Below are 20,830 nucleotides of genomic sequence, written 5' to 3'. Positions count from 1 at the left end.
GTGATAACTTACAATAATTGCCATTAATAAGCACCTCACCACTCCCTAGCGAGAATCTCAACTCGACACCCAGAACACTGTTAGAAAATGCATCTTGTTATGCCATAGATCAAGACCAGCCTCATTGGACTTATGCCATTCTGTCAGATATCTCATCATAACCCACATCATTCAGGGCTCCTTGTTTATTGCATATTGTTCATCAATACTGTTTCTCTATACTTTCTAATAAAAAAACCTAACAAATGATTCAGCATCATGCATCAAGAAAATACAATTACTAGCAGTTATCTTTGAAGAATGCACATTTTAGTGACTATAGTTTAAAAACTCAGTAAAATTCTGCTGCATGTCAGGGAAGAGTTGCATGATTTGGGATGAGGTTAGAGTGTACATTTGTTCCTAATATGATAAAAAAAAATGTAATTTTTTTGACTTTTGCAAATGACTACTTGTGTATGTACACTATTTGTATTCAAGATAAATATTTATATGTACTGAAAAGTCAAGTCTAAGGCCAGGGCCCAGGCCAATAACATTTATTGCAAGAACATCATATCTAAACTAAAGACAAAATAGTGAATACATATTTGTAGTCAAACAGACTAAAGCCAAAACAGTGGTAGGAGTTTAGCAAAAGATTAAAAGTTAATGGTAAGATCAGTAATTTTACGATTACTTCTCCAGTTGCCACGAGATAATGTATACTAATGGTGATACATAAGTGTACTATAACTTACCTGAAGTGCAGCCTATGACCAGCATTTAAGGAAAAGATGGAAGAAAGAACACACATTACTGACTATTGTGCAAGTAAAAGTTTGCAGAAAATGGACAGATTGAATTGCATAGTATTCGACACACATTATATGCAATGGAAGGAAGTTGGAGGCAGTATAATTGCAAAGTACTAGTTAAGAATGCAGATGAGGTTCCAAACGAGGAAACTATTATGCAACAAAGGAAAAACAAACATTCTTTGTAAAAAGCAACAATTTTGTAAGGCAAGTCTAAGACCCATTCTAAGTACCCTTCATATCCCGGTCATGACTTTCCAACAGAAGGGATACCTCTGCAAATGACTCATTGTGTACACACACCTATTTGGCATTCAAGATAAATGTTTAATGTACTGGGACATCAAGGTCCAAAGCCACAGCCAAAGCCAAGGTCAATAACATTTATTGCAAGAACATCAAATCTAAACTGAAGACAAAGTAGTGACTGCAAATGTGTATTCAATCAGACTAAAGCCACAAAGACTTCACCTGAACCATGCTGGGCCCAGAGTCCTAGCAAATTGCATAACTAGGGCTGGAGACCAGGCATTAAACTAAATTGGCGAGGGGGGGGGGGGGGAGAAGGTGGGAGGGTTCAATTATAAGGGAAATTAGAAAATCTGAAGTAAAAGGAAGAAGTAAGACTGCAGAACTCAAGAGGTTATTAAAATCTCCATTTACCTGTGTAAGTGTAAATATACAGTAGCCCTAGCTGCAACAAGGATGTAGACATAGTATTTAAACTAGGAATTTCCAGATTTGGAGCATAAAAATTTACAATGGTTCTTGCAAGTGGTCAAGATCATTTATCTCAAGGGGGTTGAAATGTAAAAGCAGCAATGTGTTACTGAGACTTTATAAAGCTCTGGTTAGGCCTTATTGAGAATACTGTGTCCAGTTCTGGGCCCCACACCTCAGGAAGGATATACTGGAGCATGTCCAGCAGAGATTCACACAGATGATCCCTGGAATGGTAGGCCTAACATACAATGAAAGGCTGAGGATCCTGGGATTGTATTCATTAGAGTTTAGAAGGTCGAGAGGAGTTCTAATAGAAACTTACAAGATAACACATGGCTTAGAAACGTCAGACACTGGGAATTTGTTTCTATCAGGCATGGATACTAGGACTGTGGGCACAGCCTTAGAATTAGAGGGGGTCAATTTAAAACAAAAATGAGGAGACATTTCTTCAGTCAGAGTGTGGTGGGCCTGTGGAATTCATTGTCACGGAGCGCAGTGGAGGCTGGGACGTTAAATGTCTTCAAGGCAGAGATTGATAAATTCTTCATCTCGCAAGGAATTAAGAGATACGGGGAGATTGTGGATAAGTGGCTTCGAAATGCCCATCAGCCATGATTGAATGACAGAGTGGACTCAATGGGCCGAATGGCCTTACTTCCACTCCTATGTCTTATGGTCTTAAGATCAGGGTTGACTATGAAGTCAATAGTTAGGTTCAATCATATTATCATGCCTACATAATCAGATGACAGCAGTGACTACAATAAAGGATAGGGGCCCCAAAACTAGCCAAAACCCGTCAAGTTCTCCCACTACAATTGTAACACTCAGATTTACCCAAAAAAGTGAAACATTGTTCATATATATATATATATATATATATATATATATCCTATTCACCAAAAGCATAACAAAAGCATGTTACTGCCTGACTGTCAAATCAGCAAAGTGATAGAAAATATCACCAACATTTTAAAAAATGCCACAGTAAACCATGCACCAAAAGTCAGCTTGGTTCCCAGGAGGACCACTTGGCACCAGATCTCAAACACCCTTAATAATGAGATGTAGTTTCTGAATTAGAAGCTATATGGTTGGAAGTGAGAAACAGGAAAATATACCTTCTTGTATATTTATTATAGACCTCCAAACAGTGGGGAGAAACTAGAAGAGAACATTTGCAGGAAATCTGAAGGACAATATTATGGTTAATGGTTGATTTGCCTTTGTGCGCAAAGTTTTAAATTGGGATTTGGATATCCTTTGTTGGTATCATAGAATATTAAAGACAGTTTCTAGATTTACTTTTTGCTGTCCCAAATATGGCTCCCTTTTGAAGCTTGATGTTACTGGATTGTTTGTTTTAATGAAAACTGCAGGAAGAAGATTGAGTACAAAATGTGGAGATGTCATTAGTGATGTTTCACCACTAACTAAGCAGCTCACCTGCATACAACTGGTCTATACTGAGGTAGCTTGCTAATGGTACATTGCACACCAAAAAAACAGTCGAAGCAGAGCAATGTAAACAGTAACTTCCTCTAGAAGGACACAGAGCTGGTGTGTCATTGGAGTGCTGTTCAAGTGGACAGTAAACACCAACAAGGATGAACTGGATTACAGAACCTACTTTTGTGTTGTACTTTCTGTGTATGGAATACAGGTGAGGGCAGCCCAGCTGGTCTTGGCTGTGATTCTTGAGGTGATCAAATAATCAATATATAAAACTTATGGTTTGTGGGTGAATAATGGGGATTCGATGAAGTTTTAACAGGAGACCCATGACAAGTTTGTGGTACTCCAGTATATCAATGTGAAGAAATGACCAAGAAGAGAGGTTTATAAAATCATGGATAGGTCTTTTCCCTGGGGTGGGGGAATCCAGAACAAGAGGGCATAGCTTTAAGGTGAGAGGGAAAGATATAAAAAGAGACCTGAGGGGCAACTATTTCATGCAGAGGGTGGTGCGTGTATGGAATGAGCTGCTGGAGGAAGTGGTAGAGGTTGGTACAATTGCAACATTTAAAGGGCATCTGGATGGGTTTATGAATAGGAAGGGTTTAGAGGATATGAGCCAAGTGCTGGCAAGTGGGACTAGATTTGGTTGGGACATCTGGTCGGCATGACCGAGTTGGTCTGTTTCCATGCTGTACATCTCTATGATAAATATAACTGATAGTTGGCGATTTCAATTACCCGAGGGTAGACTGGGAAAAAGATACAGCGTGGATCATAGCAGGGAAGAAATTCTGACAAACGTGTGCAGGAGAACTTTCTGGAACAGTACACAAGCCACGAGCTAATTGGCACAGGGTCAGTAAGATTTACCAGGTAAATGTGTGGCTCAAAGATTGGTGTGGGAGACATGGGTTTGAATTCATGGGATGTTGGCACCAGTACTGGGGAAGGGACTTGTTCCAAAGGGATAGTCTTCACCCAAACCACGTGGGGACCAGAGTCCTAGCAAATTGCATAATGAGGGCTGTAGACAGGGCATTAAACTAAATGGGGGGGGGGGGGGGGGGGGGGGGGGGGGTGTTCAGTTATAGGGGAAATGAGAAAACCAGAATTAAAAGGAAGAGGTAAGAGGTAAAAGTGCAGAACTCAGAAGAGGTCATTAAAATCTGCAGCAGAGACACAAATAGAACAGCGTATGGAAAGGGTTAGCAAGCAACCTTCATCAAGAACACTGGACAAACAAATGACACTGAGAAGAAGGACAGTTATTACAGGACTGAATGCACACAGTATAAGGAATAAGGTGAATGAGCTTGAGGTGCAGATCAAAATTGACAACTATGACATGGTGGACATCACGGAGACGTGGTTGCAAGGAGATCAGGATTTGGAGCCGAATATTCAAGGACATACATCCTAACAAAAGACAGGCAGGTGGGAAGAGGGATGGGGTTGCCTTTTTACTAAGAAATGGAAATTGAATCAATGGTAAAAAACAAAGTAGGGTCAGATGGTGTAGAATCTGTGGGGGTAGAATTGAGGAACCACAAAAAGCACAAATAAACCCCAGTTGTAATTATGTACAGGACTCCACACACTATTCAGGGGCGTAACATACACCAGGAGATAGAAAAGACATATAAGAAAGGGGAAGTTAGTGATCAAGGGGAAGTTAGTGATCATGGGGAATTTCAATATGCAGGTGGACTGGGAAAACAAGATTGGTAGTGGATTGCAAGAAAAGGAATTTGTGGAATGTCAACAAGATGGCTTTTTGGTGCAGCTTGTGATGGAGCCCACTAGGGAACAGGTAATAATGGATTTAGTGCTGTGCAATGAGGCAGACTTGATAAGTGAGCGTAAGGTGAAGCAACCCCCAAGGAGGCAGTGATCACAACTGAATTTACTCTGCAATTTGAGAGGGAGAAGATAGAATCAGAGATAACAATATTACAGCTGTATAAAGGCAACTACAGAGGTATGAGGGAAGAGCTGGGTAGAATTGACTGGGAGGGAGAGCTAGCAGGCAAGGCAGCAGAACAGCAATGGCAGGAGTTTCTAGGAGTAATTCAGAAGATACAGCAGAGATTCATCCTGAGGGAAAGGAAGCATGGTACAGGGAGGATGAGGCAACCATGGCTGACTATGAAAGTCAGGAATAACTTAAAAGCAAAAGAGAAAGCATATAATGTGGCAAAGGGCATTGGGAAACCAGAGGATTGGGAAGCTTACAAAGACCAGAGGGCAACAAAAAAGAATTATGGAGGGAGAAGATTAAATGAGGGTAGGTTAGCCAGTAATATAAAAGGAAGACTAAGAATTTCTTTAGATATCTAAAGAGCAAAAGAGAGACAAAAGCTGACACTGGGCCGCTGGAAAATAATACTGCAGAGATAATAGTGGGGAACAAGGAAATGACTGAGGAACTGAATAATTACTTTGCATCAGTCTTCAGGATGGAAAATATGAGTAATATCCCAAATATTCGAGAGAGTGAGGCGACAGAGCTGAGTATGATGCCCATCCCCAAGGAGAAGGTGCTAGAAAAACTGGAGGTGGATAAATCACCTTGATAGATTTCTAAAGGCGATAGCTGAATAGATAGTGGAGAAGTTTATGGTGATCTTTCAGGAATCACTAGAATAAGGGAGGGTCCCAGAGGACTGGAAAAATCGCTAACATGACACCTGTTTTAAAAGGAAGTATGGCAAAAAGAGGGAAAATTACAGACCGATTAGCCTAACCTTGTCCATGGATAAGACTGTGGAATCCATTGTGAAGGATGAGAATTCTGAATACTTGGAAGTGTCTAGTAAAATAGGGCAAAGTCAGCATGGCGGGGGAGATCATGCCTGACAGACTTGCAAGAATTCTTTGAGGAAGTAAATCAGCAGGTTAGACCAAGAGGAGCCAATGGATGTCACCTACCTGGACTTCAAGGCAGTCTTTGACAAGCTGCTGCACAGGTGGCTACTGAATAAGATGAGGGCTCATTGTTTTAGAGCCAAGATGCTAGCATGGTTAGAAGCTTGCAGAAAGCAGAGAGCAGGTATAAAAGAGTCCTTCTTAGGATGGCGTTCTGGAAGGCTCAGTGTTGGGATCACAACTTTTTATTTTATACATGAACGATACAGATGAAGGAATGGAGGGTATTCTGCAGATGATACAAAGATAGGAAGAGGGACAAGTAGCACTGAGGCAGCGGGGAGGCTGCAGAAGGATTTGGACAGGTTAGGAGCGCGGAAAAAGAAGTGGCAGACAGAATACAACATGGGAAAATGTGAGGTCATGCACATCTGCAGTAAGAATAGAGGCATGGACTATTTTCTACATGGGGAGAAAATTCATAAGTCCGAAGTGCAAAGAGACTTGGGAGTTCTATTCCAGGACTGTCAAGGTAAACTTGCAGGTTGAGTCACTATTTAGGAAGACAAATGCAATGATGGCATTTATTTTGAGAGGACTTTAATATAAAAGCAGAGATGTACTTCTGAGGCTCTAAAAGGCTCTGGTGAGACATTTGGAGTATTGTGTGCAGTTTTGGGTCCCATATCTCAGGAAGGATGTACTGGTCCTGCAGCATGTTCAGAGGAGGTTCACAAGAATGATCCCAGGAATGAAAAGCTTAACATACGAAAAACATTTGATGACTCTTGGCTTATACTCGATGGAGTTAAGAAGAATGAAGGGAGGGATCTAATTGAAATATACAAAATACTGAATGGCCTGGACAAAGTAGATGTGGGGAAGATGTTTCCATTGGTAGGAGAAACTAGGACCTGAAGGCACAGCCTGAGAGTAAAGGGAAGACCTTTTAGAACAGAGATAAGGAGAAACTTCTTCAGCCAGAGAGAGTGGGGAATCTATGGAACTCAGTGCCACAGAAGGCTGTAGAGGCCAGGTCATTGTGTACATTTAAGACTGGAGATAGATAGGTTCTTGAGTATCAAGGGGATCAAGGGTTACGGGGAGAATGGGGTTGATAAATGCATCAGCCATGATTGAATGATGGAACAGGCTCGATGGGCTAAATGTCCTAACTTCTGCTCCTATGTCTTAAAGTACATTTCCAGTCCTACCAGGGAGGGAGCTGTGCTGGATCTGGGGATGAGGCAAGCCAAATGAAGAAAATCAGAGTGGGGGTGCATTTAGGAAGTAGCAATCACAGTACATTAAGGTTCAATATTAAATTGGAAAAAGGATACAATTCAGTAAAAGAAATATGATCCCTGACTGGAAAAGGGCAGATTCTGGGGATCTAAAAGTTAACCTAGAACTGATTGATTGAGAGTGCATTTTGGTGGATAAAACAGATGAAAAAATTGGACACTTTCAAAAGAAGGATGAAGAAGGTCAAAGCTAGCCATGAAAAACAAATAGGGATACAGCTTAAGTATTCTGGGTGACTAAGGATATTAATGAGGAAAGAAGAAAAAGAATGCAGACTATGCATATTGGGATAATAACAGCAATAAGAATCAGGACAATTATCTCAAATGCAGGAGAGGGGCTTAGGTTGGAATAAGGAAGGATAAGAGGAAACATGAGGAAAGGATGGCAGGTTGCACCAAAACAAATAGTAAAATGTTCTAACATATTAATAGCAAAAGATCTATGAAGGATAGAGTGGAGCCTATGAGGAACAAGCAGGATAAGCAAATGGTATGGCAGGGGAGTACTTTGCTTCTGCCTTTACCCAATTCGAAAATGGTGACAATGGCCAGATTGAAAATGTACATGTTGAGCAACTGAGAAGTATAGTGATAGATAAAGAGATGTTTAAAAAGGCTGCCAGCATTCCAGGTCGAGAAGTTGCCAGCCTGGATGGGATGTTTCCTAGATTGCACAGCTACTGACAGAAATTCTTCAGGCCTCTCGGAACACAAGACTAATCCTGGGGAACTGGAAGTTTGCAAATATGATGCCATTGCTTAAGAAACGGGACAAAGGATAACCAAGGAAACCACAGACTGTCAGAATGACATCAATAGATTGAGCACATCATACAGGATAAGATAAATATACACAGAAGAAAATAAGTTAATACGAGACGTTAAACATGGATTGGTGAAGATCAAGTCATGTTTGACAAATTTAATTGAGTCCTTTGACGGTGACACAAGCAGTGAAGGAGGGTAGTGCTATGACTATTTGGACTTTCAGAAAACATTTGATAATAGAGCCACATGGCAGATTGGTTTGCAAATTACAGATGTTCGAGATCAATGGGTCTTTGGCAGCATGGATTAGAAGTTGGCTAAAAGCGAAGATACAGAATAGATATAGGGACATTTCGTAAGCTGGAGTAGAGTTGAAAGCGGTGTTCCCCAGAGATCGGAATTGGGACCCCTGCTTCTTCCTGATTTATATGAACAATTTGGAGATAGATATTGAGAGCAAAATCGCTACAATTGTAGATGATAAAGCCTATGGAGAATAACGAATTGTGAGGATGATGCTTTAACGACTTGAGATGGACATTGACAAAATTGACTAAATTGACTGGCAGATGAATTTCAACACAGAAGAGAAACATAACATAACGTACTGCATGTTGATAGAAGAAACATGGGAAAACAATACAGTTTCAATAGTGGGAGTACAGGAGCAGACAGACTTTGGAGTTCACGTGCATAATTCTATGCAGATGGCCAGCTAAATTGAAACAGCTGTTAAGGCGGCTTATAGAATGCTTATAAATAGAAGTATAAACTATAAAAGCAAGAAGTGATGCAAGACCTCCACAAATCATTGGTCAGACCACATTTAAAGTAGCCTGTTCAGTTCTGGACACCTTATTTAAGAATGGATGTTAATGCCCTGGAAACAGTGCAAAAGAAATAAAAATAATATCAGAAGTGAGGGATTTTAGATTCAAGAAAAGATTAGAAAAATTGGGCTTAATCTCCTCGGGACTGCAGGTGCTGGAGATCAGAATTGAAAAGTGTGGCGCTGGAAAAGCACACAGCAGGTCAGACAGTATCTGAGGAGCAGGAGAGTTGATATTTCAGGGATAAGCCCTTCCTGCTGAAAGGTTTATGCCCAAAACTGCTCCTCAGATGCTGCCTGGCCTGCTGTGCTTTTCCAGCGCCACACTTCAACTCTTATTCTCCTTGAAGCAGAACAGATCAAGAGGTGATCTTATTGAGGTATTTAAAATTATGAACAATTTTTACAGGTTAAAGGAAGATATTCTGTTCCCATGTTTTGATATGTCAGAAACTAGGGAGTCACTGTTTCAAGATTTTCAGCAAGAGTGAAAAGTGAGATAGAGAAATTTCTTTACCTGGAGAGTTGTTAGGATTTGGAATGTGCTGCCAGAGAGTGGTGGAGGTGGACTCCATATGACGTTCCAAAAGAGAGCTGATTATGTGTTTTAAAGTGACGAATTTAGTGGGTTACGGAGAGAGAACTGGAGAATGGAACCAGCTGACTAACTCTTTCTGGAGCAGGTGCAGACATGTTAGGTCGAATGACTTCCTCAAATGTAAAATTCGATTATTCAATAAGGAGATCTGTTGGCTCAATCGGCTGAACAGCTGGTTTGTGATGCTGTGATGCCAACAGCATGGGTTCAATTCCTGCACTGGCTAAGGTTACTGTGAAGGACTCTCCTTTTCAACCTCACCCCTCGCCTGAGGCATGGTGACCCTGAAGATGGAAGTGGTTGTGGGTTTGGAAGGTGCTGTCTGAGGATCTTTGGTGAATTTCTGCAGTGTATCTTGTAGATAGTACACATTGCTGCTACTGAACACCAGTGGTGGAGGGAGAGGATGCTTGTGGATGCAGTGCCATTCAGATTGCTTTGTCCTTGATGTTGTCAGGGCTGCACTCATCCAGGCAAATAGGGAGTATTACATCACACACCTGACTTGTGCCTTGCAGATAGTGAACAGGCTTTCAGGGGTAAGGTAGTGAGTTACTCGCCATATTATTCCTAGCTTCTAACCTGCACTTATAGCATTTATGTGGTGAATCCAGTTGAGTTTCTAATCACTGATAACTCCTAGGATGTTAATAGTGAGGGATTCAGTGATGGTAACACCACTGAATGTCAAGGGACAGCTGTTAGATTGAATCTTATTAGTGATGGTCACAGCCTGGCATTTGTGCGGCACGAATGTTACTTGCCACTGGGCAGTCCAAGCCTGGGTATTGTTGCGTTTGGACATGGACTGCTTTAGTGTCTGAGTCATCACAAATGGTGCTGAACATTGTGTAATCATTGGTGAACAACCCCACCACTGACTTTGTGAAGAAGGGAAGGTCATTGATGAAGCAGATGATGGTTCGGCCTAGGAAACTATCCCAAGGAAATGCAGAAATGTCCTAAAGCTGAGATGACTGACCTCCAACAACCACAACCATCATTCTCTGTGTCAAGTAAAACCATCACCAGTCATCTCTCTAAGGAGACAGCAGCCCTTCAGTCTGGTATGACTATAGGGATTTTACCTTTTACCTTAATCCAAACATGAATAAAAGAAAATGAATTTCAGAGGAGACTTTGCGACTCCCCTAGATGTAAAAGCAGCAGTGAATGTGTTCTACTGAGATACCCTAGTGAAATAAAAGTAACTGAGAATTAAAGGGTCACTTCTCAACTGGATACCATATCACACCTCACTGGGGTAGTGCATTGCAAAATCAAACCCCACTATCCCCAGAATTGTCACGAAAAAAAGGCTTAGTCACTACCCCAATTTGACTGACTGATGAATTCAGGGTAAAATATTCATTAAAAAGGTCGCTGTACTGAACAGGAAAATAATTGTTTATTACAAACAAACATTGTTTGCAACCAATGGCAATTAGAATATTGCAATTGTTCTATAGCTCAACAAAATATTTAGCTCTATAACTTGATCCTTGACTATCAGATTAGATTAGATTAGATTACAGTGTGGAAACAGGCCCTTCGGCCCAACAAGTCCACACCGACCCGCCGAAGCGAAACCCACCCATTCTCCTACATTTACCCCTTATCTAACACTACGGGCAATTTAGTATGGCCAATTCACCTGACCCTGCACATCTTTGGACTGTGGGAGGAAACCGGAGCACCCGGAGGAAACCCACGCAGACACGGGGAGAACGTGCAAACTCCACACAGTCAGTCGCCTGAGGCGGGAATTGAACCCGGGTCTCTGGTGCTGTGAGGCAACAGTGCTAACCACTGTGCCACCGTGCCGCCCACAAGGCTGGAAAAATGCAAATAAAATGGGAAACAGTTCAACTGCACCAGTACAGACCACAGGGTTTGTAGAGTTGCTTTCTTTCACTTAGTTTAATTTTTTTTTTCAGTTCTTTGCTATTGACACAAGGAAGGGCTTATGCCTGAAACGCCGATTCTCCTGCTCCTCAGATGCTGCCCAGCCTGCTGTGTTTTTCCAGCACCACATTTTTCAACAACTTGTTGTTAGCTCTCTTTCATTCACTGGTTTCAAATTCACCTTTTCACTATTTTTAAAAGAAATTTTATTCCTCCTACAAGAGGAGATTTAGAGAGAAAAGTAAGTAGAAGATGACTAGCTATTACCTCCACACAAGTGAGAGACCCATAAGAAATATATTTTGATACATTCTCTTTCAAGCTACTTGGTTCTCTACTGCACTGTCTCCACACAAGTCACGTTGTTGTCAACCAGTTTTCCCTTAATTTTGAACCCATCAGTTTCATGGTGTATGATTCTGCTCTTGCTGTTCCAGGAAAATGCAAATGTACAGAACTCAATGTTCCAGTACACAATTAAAAATTGCAGTCATACCTCTGCAGAGTCACCTTAGTTTGAAGTACCATCTTTCTTGTGCACACAGTCAAAAAATAAAAATGGCTTTACACACTGTGACTACAAGAGCAGATCAGAAGCGAGGTATTTTGTAGCATAGGGCCCACCTCTGAGTTTTTCTACAATCAACAAAGCACAAGTCAGGAGGGTCATGGAATACTCTGCATTTGCTTGAATGAGTGCAGTTTCAATAGCTCTCAAGACACTTAATACCATCCAAAAGAAAGGAGCTCTATTGATTAACATGCGATCTTTTCCTTCTTTGACATTCACTCTCCAACCACCAGGTGGACATGCTGCCACCATGCACACAATCTAGAAGATGCACTTGAATAGTCCAGCAAGGGTTTCCTCCAATACCCAGGACTTCTACTCTTGAAAATGATGAAAGGTAGCAGGACAACCATCTCTCAGGTTTCTCTCAAAGTAATACACTATTATGACTTGAAAATAAATTATCTTCCTTCATCATGGTTGAGTCAAAATCCCTCCTTAACAGTGGCAATAATAGGCTGCACAGTTCAAGATGATGTATACAATTATCTTTGCAAGGGTAAGAGGAGCATTAAATGTTCACCTCTACACTGATAACCACATCCGCTGAATGACAAGACAAGACAACACAGGGTTGCTAATTCCCATATTACAAATTAGTCAGCACTCTTAAGGAGAAGGCAGAATGAGAAAACCTGGGGTTTGACATTGATTGAGTAACTATGAGGAAGCATGTAAGCAATGCAAAGTCATCTGAACGACTGATTTTTCTCTTGCTTCTCAATCAGAAAATCCAACTCAATACAAGCATGTTGCAAAGACAACTGCCTGAAAATACTAGAAACTAAAAGGGAACTGCTCTTTGAAGTCCCTTAGAGAAACGTGACATCCTCTTCCAACTTGATGTAATGGTCCCAATCATCGAATCTATTTTTTGTCACAAGTCATATTGAGCTTGCATCATAAGTGAAAATCTCATTGTCTGCATTTAGTTCTGTTTTGACTACAATACTGAGTTTCTTTTAAAATTCTTGTTCAAATCTCAAATTCAGAGTCAACAGAACATATGTGCAGAACTTCCACAATCTTCTTGAAAATGATAATAAAATCATCAACTTCTACATTAGAGGCTCAAACACCAAAAGCCAAAATTAGTACCTTTCAGCTGAATGTTAATAAATTTCCTGCCCATCTTGATAAAATACATCAATGCTGTATCAGTTCCTCAAAGGTTACTTGGGGTCAGCAGCTGGCATTCAAATTAAAGTACAACACAGCCAGCTTCCTTTCTTCTGCCCAACAATATACTTTCACCTCACGTGCACCATCTATACCTTCAATATTGAATGTTTCAATTCCGATGTGAACCACCTTTGTAATCTCCACCAGTGAGATGTCTAATTTAGTACAACTGTGCCAAATTAAGAAATATTTTGTACTGTTGACATGTACTGACTAGAAAGTTAGTCACGGTGTGTGTGTGTGTGTGTGTGTGTGTGTGTGTGTGTGTGTGTGTGTGTGTGTGTGTGTGGTGGTCATGGAAAGGCAGGAAAGTGACCTTGAAGATTAGCAGATCAGCCATGATCTCGCTGAACAGTGAGATAAACTTGATGGGCGGAATGAATTACTTCTACTCCTACTCTTACATCCTATGGTCCTAACGAACGCAAGATATAAAACTTCAACAGAATGTGTCTTCTTCAGACACATCAAGAAAACTGGACTGAAGGAACTTAAGTGAAATCCAGTGTTGGTCAGAAAAATAAAATCAACTTGCTTCTGGTGTCTATGTATAGACCCTAACAACCAACTAAAATCATACTTGATGGGTAAAGGAGTATTAAAACCCTCAAGTGCCACACAAGACCATCCTAAATTTCCAAACTGACTTCAGTTCTGATGAAAGGTCATCAGCCTGAAAGGGTAATCCTGTTTTTCTTACCGAAGATGTTGCCCGACGTGCTGAATATTTCCAGCATGTTCCATTTTTATTCTGACTTCCTGGTCTGACTGCTTAGAAAAGCAATACCAGAAGTCTAGTATTGTCCAACTCAAGTATGACTGAGAAAATTGATTTCAGTATTTAAATGTTGATTACAACGTCATGAGTGGGAAAAGCACGATAAAGCAGCTAAATGTTTTTTTTTAAAAAGTGGCCAACACTTCATATAGAAACTTTCTAAATTCAAACCAACTCAGTGGAATTTTGAACTCCTGAAATATTGCAACAATCATTAAATCCAATATTGTTACAATAGTCTATTGAGACATGATATTAAATACTGTCCAGTTTACTTATAGTCAGTATTTTATAATCAGTGTCATTTTAGTTTTAAATTCTACTATTTGTCCATTTGTGAATTACATTGCCACTACATATTTTGATTACTGTAAATGTTTGTACTTTCCTACAATTTTCAGAGAAAGATATGCATTTGGCCTTTCTTGGTCTGCATAGACATGGTGGGCCAAAGGGCCTATATCTAACCAAAAATGTTTCTCAAATGAAAATCACTTCAAATAAGAAAACTGCAATACATATTTAGTGACGTCTATTTCAAAGGATTAAATTCACAACAGTCAGAAGCAAAAACAAAAGCTAGAAATTCACATGTAACAGTCCAACTGATTGTTTTATTTTGTTTAGTGTTTCTTTTTGGGATAGTACCTACAAGTAGAGATATTGTCCTGAGTGAAGCTGCTGAATTGATCATTGTAACATTAATTTTCACGCAGTAAGCTGCAGTATTTTAAAATATTGTAAGATATTTTAATTGTAAAGAAATTTTCAGATGAGGTAGGATGCTTATATTATGCGAAATTTCACATCAGTCCACATACCTTTTGTTGAATAGTGGAATGTTTTTGTTCCATATCTCTCTTCTCTTTAGCTGCATCCACAACTAACTGATCCAGCTGTTGAAATAGAATATTAAATCAGTTTCATTTTAAAATTTAAAATTTCTAAGTTGTGAATCTCAACTCATTACCGGTGCATAAATATCTCTCCTCATTTTGGAAACTAAATAATGAAGTAACATAAAATGAATGACAGATCTAAAAAAAAACAAGTTCTTCTCCCTAATCATATCAGAGGTCTGACTATACTTACAATAATGAAACTAACAAAAATTCAAAAAATTCAATTTGTTCAGTCCTACTTACACTTTGAAAAAACAGATTTAGCATCTTCCAATCATGATGCAATTAAATATCCCTATTTTATAATTTGTCCTCTGCAACATTAAGGAAGCATCACAGCAAGGTTGGAAATTTTCAGCATCCATTCTAATAGCGTCTGCTGAGGTCCTGTAGGTAGTTATGAAAACAGACAACTTGCATTGATCCATATGGTACCTTAAATTTAGAATGATTGCATAGTTTTAAAAGGATATGTTTGTGGCATCAGACCAGTAACAAAAACACTGTACATGTAATGTAGACACTGGCAAAGGTTGCAATGCTCAATCATTGTTGTCTGCATTAGCAGCTATAAATGTCTGATAGGGCAAACCAGTGGCACAGACTCTGACGCCGAGTGGTGCTGCTCCAATTAGGTAGAAGCAGTCGAAGATAAATTTTCAAATAAAACCAAATTTTTCAACTGCACTTCTTGTCGAAAGACAGTAACAAAAAAAAAAATACACTTTGCTAACTAGCTTAACATTTTGTACATGGGTTTTTTTTAAAGCAATTAAAAACTAATCATTGTGTACTTGCAAAGAAAACAAAAAACTTATTCCTCTAAATTCTTGCTCAAAAAATATTTCTGTCAAGCAAAAAAATTTAATCCTGCTAGCTCCTGCGCACTCACTTTCTTTCTTATCTCTAAATATAGTTACCCAAACCTATGGCCATACAAGTCTGAAAACACCTGATCTCGGAAGCTAAGCAGACTCAGGTCCAGTTAGTACTTGGATGGAAGATCACCTGGAAACACCAAGTGCAGTAGCCTTGGTATTTGGAAAGGCAAGGAATGATCAAGGATATTCAACATGGCTTTGTGCATGGGAAATCGTGTCTCATTAACTTGATTGAGTTTTTTGAGGAAGTAACAAAGTGGACTGATGAAGGCAGAGTGGTGGACATGATCTATATGGATTGCAGCAAGACATTCAACAGGTTTCTCATGGTAGACTAGTTAGCAAGGTTAGATTTCACAGAATACAAGGAGAACTAGCCATTGGGAGACAGGACTGGCTCAAAAAGGTAGAAGACAGAGGGTGGTGGAGGAGGGTTGCTTTTCAAACTGGAGGCCTGTGACCAGCAGTGTGCCACAAAGATCAGTGTTAAGTCCACTGCTTTTTATCATTTATAAAAATGATTTGGATGTGAATAAAGCAGGTATGGGTAGTAAGTTTGCAGATGACAACAAAATCGAAGGTATAGTGGATAACAAAGGTGATTACCTCAGAGTACAACGGGATCTTGATCAGATGGGCCAATGGGCTAAGGAGTGGCAGATGCAGTTTAATTTAGATAAACGTGAGTGCTGCATTTTGGAAAGGCATATCACAGCAGGACTTATACACTTAATGGTAAGGTCCTGGACAGTGTTGCTGAACAAACAGACCTTGGAGTGCAGGTTCATAATTCCTTGAAAGTAGAGTCATATGTGGATAGCATAGCCAAGAAGCCATTTGCTATGCTTGCCTTTATTGGTCAGTGCACCGAGGATAGGGAGTTGGGATGTCATGTTATGGCTGTACAGGACATTGGTTAGGCCACTTTTAGAATACTGCATGCAATTCTGATCTCCTTGTTATTGGAAGGGCGTTGTGAAACTTGAAAGGGTGAAGAAAAGATTTACTAGGATGTTGCCAGGTTTACAGGATTTGAGATTATAGGGAGAAGCTGAATAGGCTGGTGCTATTTTCTCTGGAGAGTCAGGCGCTGAGGGGGTTACCTTACATAGGTTTATAAAACTATGAGGGGCATGGATAGGGTGAATAGCCAATAGGGTGAGTGTGTCCAAAAATAGAGGACTAGTTTGAGGGGAGAGGAGAAAGATTTTAAAGGCATCTAAGCGGCAACTTTTTCATGCAAAGGGTGGTACGTGCCTGGAACAAGCTGCCAGAGCAAGTGGTGGAGGCTAGTACAATAACAACATTTAAAAGGCCTCTGGATGGGAATATGAGTAGAACATGTTTAAAGTGATATGGAAAAAATGAAACTAGGTTAATTTAGGATATCTGGTTGGCATGGACAAGTTGGACCAAAGGGTTCAGTGTTGTGAAACTCTATGACTTTGAGACATCAAGAATGCATGGTGATATTGTATTTAACTTGAAGAGGAAGGCAATAAAAAATTCAATACGACAACTGCAAGATTTAACAGAGAAACACAGCAGAAACCAGTGAACAAGGCTTCTGTTTCCACTGTCATTGATAAAAATCAGTAATGCATTTTTCAAGGGCAGCAGTAATGGAGTGAGCATGTGGAGGGAGAATCTGTTGCTGTTAAAATTTTACAGAGACAAATTAACTACAAAACCTGGATTAAGGTAGGTAATAGTGATAAATCTGATATCAATACAATTCAATATAGTGTTTCAAAGGATTTCTTCAACATGTCGCAATTCTATATATTCATTTTGAAAATGTCAAGAACATTGAGGAAATAAATTTCAGCATCACAGTACAAGGGGAGGCTATTTTAAAGATAAATACACACTGCAAGCTACTATGATATTTTGGGAGGTACACAATTCCTGAAGCACTATTCAAAATGTGAGAGTACCACTGTAGTGTCCAGGTCAATAGGTATCTTTTGAAAACCACCTAAGGAAGTAATTTTCTTGATTAAAGCAGAATACCGGAATCCTGAAATAAATACAAAATGCTCAAAATACCTAGTAGATCTGGCTTCATCAACGGAAAAAGTTTGCATTTTGAGTTGAAGCCATCTCTTTTGCCAGATCAGTGTCGCCAGCACTTTCGATTTTTATCTCATTTACTCTGTGGCTGGTTGTTACACTTGATGTGCATAAATTGTGTAATGCGTGTTTTCAACACAAAAATGACTTTCCTTCATGAGTAATTTATTGGTTATGATGTACTTTGGAATGCTGTGCTCATGAAAACACAGTATATAAATATGTTTCGTATTTGTCAAGTGAATGGTTACCCTGGCCTGCAACAGTAGCTAGCATCATTTGAAACTCTGACTCATTAGTCAAATCTGAGACTAAATCAGGGATTACTTACAAGCATAACAATTGCAGTAAACAAAAAAAAAATATCCATTTGCTTTCAAGCAGAATGTATAATTGTTTAATTAGGATATATGCAATAACTATTGACCATTTTAGCCTAGAATAATACAAAGCTAAACTCCTTTTTCCAGAAGATGCAATGTGCAAGTTAGAATTTAGAGTAAAATAAATTTGCTAAATTTATGTATTAGCTGCTATAATTCAGGATTTCAACTTAATCCATGGTTTACTCATCTCTAACAACAGGCACATCAAATAAAATAATCTTTACAGCATTTATGGCTGGCTTCAAAACAATATTCACAATTTACAAAATCTAACTGCTCTTCAACTTTTGAATCTCCCCACTTCCAATTGAGACTGAACAACTGAGTAATCGTGAATACTAGGGGGTTAATTTGTAATTCAATGAAGGACGAACCAAAATTGATCTAAAAAACTTAAAATATTGAACATTTAATTAAAAATGCACCTCGAAGTAATTTTACAAATGATATCAAATGTGGTTTTGGAAAGTTCCTGAAGTTAGCACTTCCAAGCTACAACTTGAATGTTGAGTTTGACAAGGCTCTATATCACTTCTGAAATTTGTGAAAGAGAAAGGGGCCCAATGCAGGTGATAAATATACTTATTGTTTTTTATTTAGTAGATAATTGTTTCCATAAATTGCTCAGTGTTTAGTTTTGAACTACCTCAAATCAAAGCTCTGAATTGTTCAATCTTAAAATATTGAAAGAGTTCAATATTGGAAATGATTGCACTTCAAACCTCGAACTCCCGCTCTAAGCCTGCAGCAGTTCACCAAGGTGGTTCACCACCATCTTCTCAAAAGCAATTAGGGAATGGTAATAAACACTAATATAGCCAGGGACTCCCACATCCCACAAATGAATAAACAAATGCTAAAAATGTTTAAATTTATTTTATGGTTTTGAAGTCTTACCTGACCTCCCAACTCCTTCATGTAAGGCTCCAGTTCCATAAAAAGGTCATATCCTTGATGAAAGAATGCAAGATGGGCATACATAAAGGACAACATCTGGAAATGAAAAGAAAAAAAAAATTATTCAATATAACAAAAGGAGAACAATTTAGGAATGAATTGCACAATGAAAATTAAATGCACACAGATTTTCATAGCTTTAAAGATCTTGAATCAAAATGGACAATTAGCAATTTTAAGATCATAACTTGATATTTTGATAAATTAAAAAACATACAATTCCAAGAGTGAAAATCTTATAAATGTCAACAGCATAATGTCACCGCAATGTCAAGCTTAATCTATTAGACAATAGGTGCAGGAGTAGGCCATTCTGCCCTTCGAGCCTGCACCACCATTCAATATGATCATGGCTGATCATCCTTAATCAGTATCCTGTTCCTGCCTTATCGCCAGAACCCTCGATTCCACTATCCTTGAGAGCTCTATCCAACTCTTTCTTAAATGAATCCAGAGACTGGGCCTCCACTGCCCTTGGGGAAGAGCATTCCACACAGCAACCACTCTCTGGGTGAAGAAGTTTCTCCTCATCTCTGTCCTAAATGGTCTACCCCGTATTTTTAAGCTGTGTCCTCTGGTTCGGCACTCACCCATCAACGGAAACATGTTTCCTGCCTCCAGAGTGTCCAATCCTTTAATAATCTTATATGACTCAATCAGATCCCCTCTCAGTCTTCTAAACTCAAGGGTATACAAGCTCAGTCGCTCCAGTCCTCCAGTCTTTCAGCGTAAGGTAGTTCCGCCATTCCAGGAATTGACCTCGTGAACCTACGCTGCACTCCCTCAATAGCCAGAATGTCTTTCCTCAAATTTGGAGACCAGAACTGCACACAATACTCCAGGTGTGGTCTCACCAGGGCCCTGTACAGCTGCAGAAGAACCTCTTTGCTTCTATACTCAATCCCCCTTGTTATGAAGGCCAGCATGCTATCAGCCGCCTTCACTACCTGCTGTACCTGCATGCTTACCTTCATTGACTGGTGTACAAGAACACCCAGATCTCTTTGTACTGCCCCTTTACCTAAATTGATTCCATTTAGGTAGTAATTTGCCTTCCTGTTCGCCACCAAAGTGGATAACCATCCATTTATCCACATTAAACTGCATCTGCCATGCATCTGACCACTCACCTAACCTGTCCAGGTCACCCTGTAATCTCCTAACATCCTCGACACATTACACCTTGCCACCCAGTTTTGTATCATCAGCAAATTTGCTAATGTTATTACTAATACTATCTTCTATATCATTAATATATATTGTAAAAAGCTGCGGTCCCAGCACTGATCCCTGCGGTACCCCACTGGTCACTGCCTGACATTCCGAAATGGAGCAGTTTATCACTACTTTGTTTCCTGTCAGCCAACCAACTTTCAATCCAAGTTAGTACTTTGCCCCTAATACCATGCGACCTAACTTTGCTCACTAACCTCCTATATGGGACTTTATCAAAAGCTTTCTGAAAGTCCAGGTGCACTACATCTACTGGATCTCCCTTGTCCACCTTCAGAGTTACATCCTCAAAAAATTCCAGAAGATTAATCAAGCATGATTTCTCCTTCCTAAATCCATGCTGACTCTGACCGATTCTGTTACTACTATCCAGATGTATTAATGCCATGCACCCTTCACATAGTGTAAAGATCAAACAGAATATCTATCAGGACAGGTATTAAGCAGCGAAATAACAGAAAGGGTAAGAAGGAAGTGAAAATTATGCTTCTTTTATGACTGAGTTGAGAAAGAGACATGGAGCGATAAGGATGCAAGGAATTTCCCTGGTCTCATTCATTCCAGATCTGTCTGGTACACTATGTTCACAAACGGACCATGTTTGGAGTCTTAAG

The 20,830-nt window shown here is 39.6% G+C and overlaps 1 protein-coding gene across 1 annotated transcript in view; it reads right to left on the bottom strand.

The window, feature by feature from the left end:
* Positions 1-20,830, bottom strand: part of LOC122556380 (arf-GAP with coiled-coil, ANK repeat and PH domain-containing protein 2-like) — a 181,625-nt gene that overhangs the window by 44,084 nt on the left and 116,711 nt on the right. Inside the window, exons 8-9 of the mRNA XM_087993958.1 lie at positions 18,924-19,019; positions 14,606-14,680 (exon numbers count right to left, since the gene is read on the bottom strand). Of these exons, the coding sequence (XP_087850084.1) occupies positions 14,606-14,680; positions 18,924-19,019 (171 nt within the window). The remainder of the gene's footprint in view (positions 1-14,605; positions 14,681-18,923; positions 19,020-20,830) is intronic.

Source organism: Chiloscyllium plagiosum, unplaced genomic scaffold (assembly GCF_037043375.1).
Source record: "Chiloscyllium plagiosum isolate Xiang-an unplaced genomic scaffold, Cpla_swu_hap1 HiC_scaffold_13, whole genome shotgun sequence".
Taxonomy (NCBI): Eukaryota; Metazoa; Chordata; class Chondrichthyes; order Orectolobiformes; family Hemiscylliidae; genus Chiloscyllium; species Chiloscyllium plagiosum.
The sequence above is the reverse complement of the archived record's forward strand: the minus strand, read 5'-3'. Positions and strand labels throughout refer to the sequence as shown.